Genomic DNA, 12,801 nt, shown 5'->3' on the forward strand with positions numbered 1-12,801 from the left:
AGGTGATCAATCAGAGGTTCAGGCCGTGACTCAGCAGTTCCCATACAGGACTGTTGGCAGATGCCTGTCAGTGCCAGACAGGGACACCAGATGCCTGCTCTAGTGATCTGCAAACCACACAGCTTGCCATGATCCTGCAATGGGCCCCTTCAACTCAACACACTGCAGCAGAAGCTCATTCTTACTAATTTTCTTGTGGCTTGGCTCAATGATCTGTGGAGAGGAGTTAAACATTTTTAGTACCAACAGGCAAACATTTTCCTTTTTCCTGTATCAAACAGGGATTCAGGCATGGAGCAAAGCTGTACTGGCACTGCAAGCAGCCTTCTTGCACATGCAGAAAACCCCTTGGGTGGGGACTGTGGAGGAGCTCTCTGGGTTGAAGTGGGAGCTCTCAGGGGTTGTGAAACAGCTCCTTTCTCCCTGCTGTTATTTGGTGGCTTTAGGGGCTAAAGAGCAGTGAGATGGGGGAGGTTGCAGGGCTGGGCCTGGATGTGTTGTGAGGGTGATTTTTGGGGGAGGCATCTCTCAGTGCTCCACATGAGCCTGTATAGGGGGCAGCAGTGGGGCTGTGGCCACCCATGTGAGTGAGTGTGTTGTTCTCAATCTGCGTAGCACAGCCAAGCCCCCTGCAGCACTGTTTTACTGAGAATAGAACTAAAACCTCCTTTGAGTGTTTATCATCTTCAGTCTGACCCTTGCTTTTCTGACTCAGGATGAGTGAGCTGTAATTTTTCGGAGCGGATGTCTGCCTTTGATCTATGTGGCTTTGGGTTTTTAAAATACATGAAGCAGAAAGGAAAAAAGCCAAAAAGAGCAAAGAGAAGGCTCTGAGCAGAGATGCAGGAACACGCTGCATTCATCCCCAACTTGTGCAGGGGCTGACTTTTCAAACATAAGCTCTCATAAGTGTGCCCTGTTCTGGTGGGTGTGAGGCTGCTCTGAGCTCCTGGGAATGGCTGTGATGTAGGACTCAGTGGGGAGGAGGGCATTCCCTTCCCTTGAGTCAGTGGCAGCAGCTTTGCTCCTCTGTGCTCGCAGCCCAGCTTGCACTGCTGCCAAAGGTGTTGAGAAACAAGAGGGAGAGCAGCTCTCCTGGAGGCTGACATGCAGAATGCCTGTGGAAAAAATGACAGGCAGAGCTAATGGAAAGCAGCCCTGCTGCTCAGCCAGAGAGTTCTGTGCAGCCCGGCGTTGCTCTGGTATCCAGTGAGGAGATGCTGGGCTTTGGCTGCCCTCTCTGTTCCCCTGAGGAAGCAGCATAGACACAAGCAGCCTGGGTGTGAGGCTTTGGCACCCCCTGGAAGAAGAGCAGATGCCATGCTATGCTCAGGATGCCAGCACGCAATGCGGGTGCTGGGTGGCACGAGTTCCTTGTCCTGCTTCCTACCATGAACTCAAGGGCTGCTCGTGGCTGCTCACAGGTGCAGTTTGTAGCTCTGGGTGCTTCTGTCTCACATGCAGGAGTTTTTCTTGATGCAGTGAGCTGAGTTGGCTTTTTAATACCGCATGGTGACATGGGCACACTGGGTCTAAAATCTCTGAAGGTATCTTGCTTTTGGCAGAATGGAAGCATCGTGCCTGGAGCTGGCCCTGGAAGGAGAGCGTCTGTGTAAGGCAGGGGACTTCAAAGCTGGGGCAGCCTTCTTCGAAGCAGCCGTGCAGGTGGGGACAGAGGACCTGAAGACTCTCAGTGCCATCTACAGCCAGCTGGGCAATGCCTATTTCTACCTGAAGGAGTACTCCAAAGCCCTGGAGTACCATAAGCATGACCTCACATTGGCCAGGTAAGCATGTTGGCCATTCTTCATCCTAATCAGAATTTGAGCAAAGGAAAGTTCTGTGGCATCTGAGCCCAACGGTCTGAGGGAATCTGCTTTAGAAAGGAGAATCCAAGCTAGCTCTGAGGTGTGGAATTCACTGTTGTGTAAAGAACTCAGGAGGCAGAGGAAGGGATATGGAGGAGGGCGGCTGGAGCAAGAGCAGGGCAGTGCCTGATTCCTCCCTCCCCAGGCAGTCATGGGAAGCACACCTGAGGTCATTAGAACTCTCCAACTAAGTAAAACAGTGAACAAGAGTGTCATCAGAACACTGTGCCATGGGGACACCATGGTGTCCCTACCATGTGGTGTTTGCTACAACTTTGCTTGCTATAACTTGAGTTTTGCCCATAACAGCTGGTGAATAAAATGTCTATCAGCTCATTTAAACTTTTCCCTTCTTTGGGTCGTTTGTAGGACCATTGGGGACCGCATTGGAGAAGCCAAGGCAAGCGGCAACCTTGGGAATACATTGAAAATACTTGGGCAGTTTGATGAAGCTGTTGTTTGTTGCCAGAGACACCTGGACATTTCTCAGGAGCAAGGAGACAAGGTAACTGCTTCGTAGCATCCAGCAGGAAACACTTCCTATCTTGAAAATTAATTCACCTTCAAGCAGATGTCGACGTGGTGGAGGTGAGCCCTGGTAGGAGCTGGGATGTCAGACTTACTTCTGACTGCATCTGATAGGAAAAGCTGGCAAGGCAGTGAGGGTGGTAAAGGAGAAGGTGGGCTCCCTGGTTTTGGCTGAGCAACTTTGCCCAGCGATGGAGGAAAAGGCCATGTTGGAATGGGGAGAGTAATGCCTTGCTGCACCTTGCTCTTCTTCCTTTTAGATAGGTGAAGCCAGAGCACTCTATAACATAGGAAATGTTTACCACGCCAAGGGAAAGCATTTGTCTTGGAACATGGTCCAGGACCCAGGCTACCTGCCTCAAGAAGTCAAGGAGACGCTACAGAAAGCTTCAGAATACTATGAGTAAGTATTTAAGTGTGGACACCCCTCTGTGCTGCAGGGAACTGGCATCAGTCACTGATAAAATGCTGTTACCAAGTAAGAATATTCCTCCAGCTGTGAGGTGCCAAGGTATGCTAATGAATTCATCCTAAGGAAGGCGAGGGAAGGGCTGCATGCTTTTATAGAGCTCGAGCTAATACTTTTCCTACTACTGCCTCAATAAAAGCCTTTGCAGCTTGGCTTTGCATGAACTAAAGTTCAATAGTCAGCTCCTCAGCCTGGGAGGAGAGCTCCTGCAGCCCCTGCTGCTCTCTGCTGGCCTTGGTGGGAATGGATCCCTGTGCACTTCTTGCTGTGGCCACAGAGTTGCTTCTCCCAAAGGATGAGGCTTTTCCCTTGAAGCCACGCTTCCCTTTTAAGGGATCTGTAGTTCATGCTGCTGTAGCATCCTTCTCTTTCATAAGCGGTTGTAAAGTTCACTCTGATGTCCAGCACAGGAAGGTTATTGTCCGACTTGCTTTTAGACCAGTGGTTTTCTCCTACTATCTCAGCTTTGTTTCAGTAACACTGGTGTTCTTTAAACAGCCTTTTTATATGAAGAGAACACAAAGATCTTGCATTGGTTGTCTCCTATCTGAGGATGTGTTAGTGCTGATGTATGGCTCACTGGCCCTTCCCCAGTGAGTGATGCATGTTGCACAGACAGTGATTAGATTTGTGCCAGCCAGGAGCTCTGTGTGTGCTGGGAAGAACCATAACAAGGCAATATGGATCTTCCCTTATCCCCAGGTTCATTCCTGCCCTGTTGGGGGTAATTTCTCTTCTCTGATGCTCATAGCAACCCTTGTGCTGTGGGGTGGCTGCAGGAGGACAAATATTGCTCTGCTTCCTTGCAGGAGGAACCTGTCCCTGGTGAAGGAGCTGGGGGACAGGGCTGCACAGGGCCGTGCTTATGGCAACCTTGGCAACACGCAGTACTTGCTGGGCAACTTCAGCGAAGCCATTGCCTTCCACAAGGAGGTGGGAAAGCATGTGGGGATCATCCTTGGGGGCTGGGAGGGCTGATAGGGAGCTGAGTTTCTGCTCAGCCCTATGGGGCACGGACCCCCATGTGTGTCAGCCCCTGCCCTTATGTGCAGTGCTGCCTTTCTGCATTCCTCATCAGCACCTGATGAGCAGCGCAAGGGAAGGGTGCTGTTGGCTTGGAAACCAAAGGAGATTTCTAAGGGCAATTTGCAGCTGGGCCTAGGAAGGGCTTTTCTGTGCTCAATTTGTGCCAGTCTATATTTTAATAAATGCAAGCCATGAATTTAATTAAGCCGCTGAAAGAGCTGTTGATCAGGAATAATTGTTGTTTGTAGAGCACAGCTACTTTCTGTGAAGCTTTTCGGAGGGCTGAGAGGAGACAATCCCTGCCCCAATTCAAATGCAATTAGAAGTTTCATGTTGAGAGCTGACACTGCTTCTTTCAAAGCAGGGGGTGCTGAGCATGTTGGGCAGTGGGACCCTGCCAGAGCTGCTCTGGATGCAGCCCTGATATGCACATGCACCACTGCATTTCTGGGTGTGAAATGTTGCAAAACAAAAGAAGCTAATCTCCCAGCAGGGTTGCTGTGTAACACAAGCCTGGCAGTGCCAGCTGTAACTCACTGATCTGTATCTGCTGCAGCGCCTGGCTATTGCCAAGGAGTTTGGGGACAAAGCAGCCGAGAGGAGAGCATACAGCAACCTGGGCAATGCACACATCTTCCTTGGGAGATTTGACATCTCTGCTGAATACTACAAGTAAGTGCCAGGAATTGAGGCAGACTTGGGGCAGATGTTCCCTGTAAAACCCCAGTGGATTCATAGGCCTGAGGGGAGATGATGGGACTTGGTGGCCAGCTGCCTGTGTGATGCCTGGCAGCAGCAAGCAGTGCCATCACCTTCCAGCTCCAATGCCTTGTGCATGTGGATGTTCTGCTGCCTTGCAATGACCAGCTCTCTTGTCTCCACCCATCCAGGAAGACACTCCAACTCTCCAGACAACTCAAAGACCAAGCAGTAGAAGCCCAGGCTTGCTACAGTCTTGGAAACACATACACACTGCTTCAAGACTATGAGAAAGCAATTGAATACCATCTAAAACACTTGGTGATAGCTCAGGAGCTGGGAGACAGGTAAGGGAATGCCTCCAGGAGTGGCTTCTCTGTTCTTGGGCTCTGAGCACTGTCCTGTCTTGGTCATCTATTGCTGTGTACTGCTGGAGATGAGGAGCAGCAATGCGTAATACTGAAGGTCTTTAGCAGTCTCTTGGGATGTGGTCTTCGATCCTATTGTTTGTCAGGGGAGTAAAAATAATGTGAACGAGACCTTTATCCCACTGAAACCCAGAGATCGTGTCCTTATGGCTGTGCCGCCTTCTTCAGCATTGCTGCCAGCAGCTCTGGGAAGCTGGGTGTCCTCCACTAGATGGAGCAGAGACACACAAATGGGAGCACCGTCAGGGCAGTATCTGCTCGGGGAAGATCTAATCCCACCCAAGGGTGAATCATGCTGTGGGGGTGCATCCTGTGGGCTCCTTCATTTCTGGGAACACGCCCCGTGAGCAGAAGGCATTGAACTGGGTGACAAGAAAAATGTTTAAATGCTGATCAACCCGCCCCAACCTCTGAGGAGGGAGTTGCAGTCACGCTGAACCTCCCCCTGCGCCCCCATGTGCTTTTTTTATTCCTTCACCCCCCACATCTGCACGTTGGCAGAGCTGAGCAGGCTGTGCTGAGCAGTCGGGCTGTGCATGCTGGTGCAAGCAGGTGCTGGAAACAAAGGCACCTGTGTGCAAGGTGAGGGGCTTCCCAGTGACATGCTGGTATCCAGCAGGGGGACACTGCATCCCTGCAGTGTTTTCCCCTTGCTGGATGATAGCTGTCCTGTTGATGCCTTGTGTATCCCTAGAGAGGAATCCGTGCAGAGCAGATGAGAGCTCTCACTTCTGCTCTGATTGATGCTTGTGTGTGACGTCAAGCTGTTCTGGGTCCTTGCTACACCACCTAGCTTTTGGCTGCTATGGGTACAGCCTCATTTCTGAAACCATTGCTTATCCTCTGACCTTACTGCCTTTAGTGTAAGGGATTAAGCTGCACAGTGTTTCAGTTTTTTAGGAGGATGTTCTGTGGGTGAAAGCAGAGCTGGCTCAAGGTGCCCCTGAAGAAGCTGTGACAGGGTTGCTGGGCTGGGCTGGGCTCTGCCCAGGATTTCTGTGGTCAACAGCTTCCTGTCTTGCAGGGTGGGAGAGGGAAGGGCCTGCTGGAGTCTTGGAAATGCCTACGTCTCCCTGGGGAGCCATGAACAAGCTTTGCACTTTGCAAGGAAGCATCTTGAAATCTCCCAAGAGGTAAGAGAAGGTAGCTCAGGTCAGAGGGAACCAGTCCTCTCTAGTGGGAAGACTTTTTTTCCTATCTAAACTGATTTTGGAGTAGTTCTTCTCTAGCTAGGGCTCCTGTAGATTTCCTGTCTGTCTACTGATTCAGTGCTGCCTGCAGAGCTTGGCTGGAAAATATTCTTGTCATGCGAGGCTCCCAGGCTTCTGCCTTGTTAGTGCTGGTACATCTGCTGCTCCCTGCTCTCACCTGATCCTCCTAAGCAAGGGAAGGACCTGGGGAGCAGCTCTCCAGCCTGCACACCCAGCCTGCTGGTAGGACCTCTGTCCTGAGCAGCAAGTTGTGAGATCTTGACTGCCAGGCACCCTGTGGTTGCAGCTGTGTTCTGCTTTCCTAGCGGGTTCCTACCTGGCTAAGTGATGCTTGCATCCCTCCAGCAGCTGCAGCAGGTGAGGGGTGCCAGCTCCTCGTGGTGAACTCGAGTGTTGTGCAAATACAACTGATTGCTAATGCTGGATTAGTGCAGCCTCATGCTAACCCTGCACCAATGCCATACTCTGGCATGCAGCTGACTTCCACTGAAGTGCCTGCCTGGCTGCAGCTTTCCTGGTACAAAACCAGAAAGTGTTTGCAGGAGACTTTTCTGCACAGGCTCAGATGTACAAGAAGGCATTGTTTGCTTTTCAGTGTGTTATGTGGAAGTCAGCTGCAGCCTCTTTAGTGTTCTCCAGATGAAGAAATTGACCTTTTGGAGCACTAATTGAAATTGCTGTATGTAAGTGCTCTGTGTGCTCTCCTGTCTGTGAGATTGGCTGAATGGTGGGGTAGGGCTGACATACCAACCTAATCAAGTACTTAATTATACTTATCAGACCTGCAGGAGAAATACTGTTCTTTAGCCCTGAACATCTTAGGACAAATGAGCTTTTCCAGCTCCAGCCTGCCAGGACAGGCAGTGGGGGCTGTGTGCCCTGCAGGGGGTGGTGGGAGGGAGGAAGGGATGGGGGTCCTGAGAGGGTAGGAGGGCTGGTGGTGATGCTCTCATCCTGGTGTAATGGCTGTGGTAGCAGCATGTCAGAAATAGGTTACTCATGGCAGGTGGCAGTAACCCCCCTCCTCCAGCTATAATTATGGAGTAGTGCAGAGGCCATGTCTGTTTGTGGGGAGGGTCTGCATTAGCTTCTAGCAGTGAGTGATGCTCTTGTAAAGCTGATTAATTTTGCCTTGAGAACCAAGTTAGATGCTTGTGCTGCTGTGGTGAGCATCAGCACTTTGCCCATAGAGAAGCTTATTCAGATTATACCTCTGCTCACTAATATTTAAAACCCATTTCCTGTCACCATTTCCTTCTCCTGCCCTGACATCCATCTGATAGTGACATTTGAAATCTGTTCTGAACAACCACATGGGCTGCTGCAAGGTGATCTGAGATTGTGCAGAATTCCTTCTGAAGGGAGGGAAGATGCTGTCTGTAAGTCCTGGAGGCTCTCAGGTGCTGCTCAGCAGTGCCTTCCTTGCACCTGTGTGTGGTGGGGATGATGGAGGAGCAAAGGCAGCCAAGCTGAGGGCAGAGAGCCTCTGCTATGGCATGTGGGGCAGCTGCCCAGACTGTTATCTGCCCTGACAGTGATGGGGCCCTGGAGAGAATTTGGAGTGAGTGGAAATCAGGGAAGTACTTAATAGAGCATCAAGGACTGTGTGACCTAACCAGGACGTGGTAATTTCTCTGGAGATGATGTCAACAGCAAATCTCTTGTAATTGGCAGGGGATTTATGCCTGATGATAAGCTATTTGATCTGCCTCCCTTTACTGGCGCTCAGGGCTTTGTCATAAATAATGTGGGGATTTATGGTTCTGTTCTAGGACGATTCATGCTGCAGTCTATCTCAGAGGACCACAAAAGAGCTGTTGCAAGGCATTTAATGGGGACTCAGGCTTCTCCAAGGGAGCAGCTAAGGGCTCTCTGTAACAGAGGCAGCTGTTTCTCTGAAGATTAGCAGCTGCTTCTGAGTGACCTCTCTGTGTTGGCTGGTGATATGCAGTGCAGTCATTTTCATGCCTGGTTAACCTTTGAGGCACGCTCAGCTGCTTGTCCTGTGCATCTCTATTAAGTAGCAAGAGCCACTGGAAAGAGCTGTTCCTGAATATCCAACATCAGCTCCTTCATGCTGCTAAGAGATGGGAATTTTGTCTCCATTTTAGCTCTAAGCCAGGAGTAGAATGGGAATCTCAGGTTTTTCCCTCTCCCCATCCCAGCAGGTGAAACATGCTCAGTCAATTCAGAAGGGCACAAGCAGCGTGGCACTGCACGAACACATCCATGTCCTGGAGCTCTGTGTGGGTTGGGTCCCTCCTGGATTCACATCTCCAGGGCTCTGAGTGGCGGGGTTCTGTAACACCTCAGTGGACACCCAACCCCTGAGTGTCTGGGGTTGAAAAGTTGGCTGGGATGGTGCTCCAGGATGCCTCTCTTTGTTTGCTGTGGTGTGGGTCAGGCAGCACTCTGCTAGGGGCTGCTGGCTTACAGCATGCTGCCTTTTAACCAATGCCTGGTTGGTTTCACCCACAGATTGGGGACCGGACTGGAGAGCTGACAGCACAGGTGAACATGGCCCAGCTCAGGACAGCCCTCGGCTTGGGCCCTGGTGATGAGGATGTGGGCATGGCTTGTCCTTACTCTGGCTATGAGGCACAAGGTGAGCATCTGGGCCATGTGAGGTGTGGGAACGGGGAGCTGGGGATGTGTGTGACATAAAGGGAAATATGAACACCAGGAAAGAGTCTGCAGTATGTTTGCAGGAAGAAGAGAGTGAAGAGCATGTTGTTTCTCAGCAGAATCATTCATTATTGCATGGATGGTGTGAAATCCTTGCTCTGACCAAGGCCTGTGGGCAGCATCTTATTCCCTCCTCCTGCACTGTGCTTGCCATAAGCTGTGAGGACAGGGAAGGATCCACCCCAAATTGGGCACAGAGCGAGTTAACAGAATTAATCTGCATTGGGAATGAACTTCCACATGCCAAGCAGCAAGCCAGCTTTTGTCTCTTGTAGAGCACCCTTTTAGCTGATGTGACTGATAGAACAAGCTTTCAAAAGGTGACTGGCAGGGATTTTTGGCTGCTGTCATCCTGATTAGCACCTAAGGAATCAGACTACAGCAGGAGCTGAAGGCAGGTTGTGAGCATCGCTATGCTGGGTGCTGCTCCCACCTATGGGGAGGCTGAAGCTGGAAGCTACAGGACTTGATGGCACACAAAATGGTTCCATTTACTCCTCTGGGCCGTCCTGCTGCCCAGTGTGGATGAGTCCTCACTGTCAGCCTGACACATCCCCAGCTTGGGGACCTTCTGTCTGTCCTGCAGCTGCCACCATAGGTGTCTGGGTGTGCCTGGCATGAAAGCTGGTTGCTCTGTAGCTGTGGACAGGTTTATTAATTGAATGAATGAAATGAAGTCGCGTCCTGGGAGGTGCAGGCTGATTAAATATGACCTTGTTAGTGCAGTTGCTTTCTGAGACAATGTGTTCTTTTTCCTGGTGGGAGAGCTGGCTCAGGGAAGGTGATGGGATGCTGCCTGCAAGTGTTTGCTCTGTGTATTGATCTTGAAGGTGTAGCTGCTATGTCAGTGCTAAAGCTTTTCCTGAGAAATGGAGCTGCGAGGGAGCATGCCCAGCAGTGCAAGGCTGGAGTCAGAGGTAGGGAAAGCTGTGTGCTCCAGCCCAGGTGAGATGGAGCCGAGCTTCAGGTTGGCTTCTGAGCAATCTCTGCCTTTTGGTGTTGCAGAAAGGAGAGCCTGATTTTTGTTTTTTTCCTTCATGTTATTTTCACAGCTTAAGGCTATAGCATGACTGCATATTCATAAGGGTGCTAAGTTGGTTGGGTAGGGCAGGCATGCTGTAAAGTGCACAAATACCATCAAACAGGTAGGATAAAGTTTCACAGCAAATCTCAGTTCTGGGGAAATCTGTGCAGCTGAGAAGCCCTGAGCCAAACCATCGGGTTGCCATGTCCATCATGGGTTGATTGCTTCCAAGCCTTGTATCTGCCCTTCACTGAGGACATGGGGGGAGAAAGGAGTGTTTGGTATTTTCTGGCTCCTTGTTGAGCTCTTTGTGATTTTTAATTAATGTTCTGAGAGCAATTGGATGTCAGAAGACAAAGCTGGAGACCAGGGAAGTGGGACAGTGCTACGAAAGTCTTGTGAAAGCATTGACCTTGTGAAGAAATGCAAACACGCAGAGCTTAGAGCAACAAATGGATGGAGCTGGGGAGTAGCAAGCAAACAGGGGTTGTCTCTGCTTCTCTAAATGCCAAATATGTGGCCCTGAGAAATGCTCTTGCCCTCTTTCACATACTGCAAGTAAATAATTGAGTCCTGATAGGATTTTGCTGTTGCAGAGAAGGAAACTTGCTGTGTCTGTGGGGGATGTTTGTTGTTAGAGGTCAAGGCCAGTGTGAAGAGTGAGAAGTGCTGCCTGGTGCTGGGAGGTGCCCTGTGGGGTTGGCTGCCTGCTCTGCCCCATACACTGCTGTTCTGAAGGGCATGAGCTGTGCCTGGTGATCCAGGAGCCCTCCACCCAACCCCTTCCTTGGGCATCCTGCTGGCAGTGCCACCTGTGTGCATTGCACTGAACATGACCTGGCAGTGTTCCTTGGCATCTCCCTGCTCTGGAGGCTGGCACCTGCTGCAGGCTGTCTGCTGGCTGTAGGGAATGGACTTGCTGCTGCAGAAGGGGTGAGAGCAGACCTGGCCAGGCAGTGAGTGCAGGAGGGTTCTCAGTGCTGTTCTGAAGGGAAAACTAACTCTGGACCATTTTCCCTCCATGCTCAGCAGTGTGTCAGCATCAGCTGTCATCTCATGGCAGCAGCAGTGCTAGGAGACACTGAGCAACACCTCTGCTGGCAGCTGGTGTGGGTGGGAGGATGCGGGTGTTCCAGGAGGTGTTGGCATGTAGCTGCTTTCAGAGTTCCTGGCGTGGTTTCTGTGCTGTTTGCAGTATGCAGCTGCTGCTGTTGTCCAGCTGTGCTCAGTGAGCTCTGAGGGCAGGGAAGGGCCCTGCTGTGAGCCAGGCTTCCCCTGCTCTGCACATCCCCCTGCTGAAAGAAAGGTGGGCGCAAGGCTGGGTTGCACTTGGGTTTCAGGAGGGGTTCTGTGATGGGCTCTGCTCATCCCTGGGTGATGAGCTTCAGGTGGTGGGCAGCCTGGGCAGGCACAAACCATCTCCTTCCTGGGCAGCGACCAGATCTGTGTGGCTCTGAATGTGAATCTTTTCATCCTCAGTGCGATTTTGAGCTGCTTCACAGGAATCTTTGAACCCTCAGATAAATTGGGGATAGGAAAAAAAAAATCTGCTTTTATGTTTCCCCAGTCTGTTTGTTTGTTTGCTTGTTTGCTTTAAATATCTTTGAAGTATCTAAGAAGTGTTTAGGGCTGCTGGGATGGGTTGGTTAGCCCAGCCTTGTGCTGGTGCAGAGCAGGAAGGAGGCAGCACTGCTCTCCCGTGCCTCAGGCTGTGCCACAGCTTTCCCTTTATGTTGTGCTGTCAGGCACTGTGCTGGGGGACAGCCAGCTGTGGCCCTCTGAAGCAGAATGCAGGGTGGCCTGGAAGATGTTTGTTTTGTGCTCAGAGAGCTGGCTGCTCTGGTGATGAGCTCAGGTCTGTGCTTGGTCTGCTCCAGGGTGTGGATGCTCACTCCCACCAAGGCAACTGCAGGATGGTGTCCAGAGGGCTCTGAGTGCTGCACTGGTCCCCGGGGGAGATGTTTAAGGGAGAAGGGACAACAAGAATGCTGCCTGATCAGGGAAGGGAGCTCTTGGATGGAGACTCAAGGCATCTGAAGGCTGCCCCTGCATTATCTTTGTGATGAGTCTTTTCTAATTTCTCTGAGTAACCTCTGCTGTCACAGCTGCTAAATCACTCCAGCAGCACTGATGGGGGGTGATGAACCTCTGAGTCATTTGGAATTGAATCAAGTTATTTAGTGCTCAACTCAGACTGTCCCAGCATTAACTTCATGGGGCTTAAAAAAATATTCTTCCCAAAGTTTGAGCAGTGTTTAGTTCTCTCATTTTGCTTTGTACATGAGTCTCCTTCCCAGTGTCAGTGTGAAGTGCAGCTTTGGTGTTAAGCTCAGGCTTCTCAGAGCAGAGGAAATGCTTCAGGCCTGGAGGAAAGGATGTTGTGCTAATGGAACTCAGGTGCATGTTTCATCTTAGTGCCAGGGAAGGAGGAGCAGGGAAGGAGCCTGTGCTTGATTCCTTTGGCAGAAAAGGTACAACGTGGCCCTTGGCAAAGCCACCCATTAAATCAAGGGACCTCTTGTTGTGGGAAAGCGACTTCATAGGAGCAGTTAACTCCTTCCAGCAGCCCAGATGGGAGCTGGGAACCTGACATCCCCTCTGGCTGCTGTTCCAGCCCTGCTTTCAGCAGCACAGTTCTCCAGGCAGTTTTCTTTGGTAGCCAACACATAGGAAATAGCTATGGTTATGAGAATTTTGTCTAATAGTGCAGTGTTACCTTTAGCATCGAGATACTCCTGTTTGCAGTGCTGCAAGTAGAACCAAACAAGTTCTTCCTCACCCAACTAGAATTACTTCTCATCTTCAAAGGTCTTTGTATGCTTGACTGTGGTCTGCTTTAGCACTTCACTGGTCAGGGCAAGGA

At 50.8% G+C, this 12,801-nt stretch overlaps 1 protein-coding gene across 4 annotated transcripts in view; it reads left to right on the top strand.

The window, feature by feature from the left end:
* GPSM1 (G protein signaling modulator 1) overlaps positions 1 to 12,801 on the top strand; it is a 50,395-nt gene that overhangs the window by 13,340 nt on the left and 24,254 nt on the right. For 3 of the 4 annotated variants that reach the window (XR_006180496.1, XM_042878886.1, XM_042878887.1), the window contains exons 2-9: positions 1,566 to 1,787; positions 2,238 to 2,373; positions 2,657 to 2,799; positions 3,675 to 3,798; positions 4,448 to 4,563; positions 4,782 to 4,937; positions 6,043 to 6,151; positions 8,708 to 8,834. Coding sequence is in view for 2 of the 4 variants with exons in the window: in XM_042878886.1 (XP_042734820.1) it covers positions 1,567 to 1,787; positions 2,238 to 2,373; positions 2,657 to 2,799; positions 3,675 to 3,798; positions 4,448 to 4,563; positions 4,782 to 4,937; positions 6,043 to 6,151; positions 8,708 to 8,834 (1,132 nt within the window). In the remaining 2 variants the exon portion in view is untranslated. Of the gene's footprint in view, positions 1 to 1,565; positions 1,788 to 2,237; positions 2,374 to 2,656; positions 2,800 to 3,674; positions 3,799 to 4,447; positions 4,564 to 4,781; positions 4,938 to 6,042; positions 6,152 to 8,707; positions 8,835 to 11,198; positions 11,245 to 12,801 lie in introns of those variants that run through there. The other variant, XM_042878889.1, reaches the window with a different exon arrangement.

The sequence above is a fragment of the Lagopus leucura genome, unplaced genomic scaffold, assembly GCF_019238085.1.
Source record: "Lagopus leucura isolate 7727_CA_CO unplaced genomic scaffold, USGS_WTPT01 Super-Scaffold_100022, whole genome shotgun sequence".
Taxonomy (NCBI): Eukaryota; Metazoa; Chordata; class Aves; order Galliformes; family Phasianidae; genus Lagopus; species Lagopus leucura.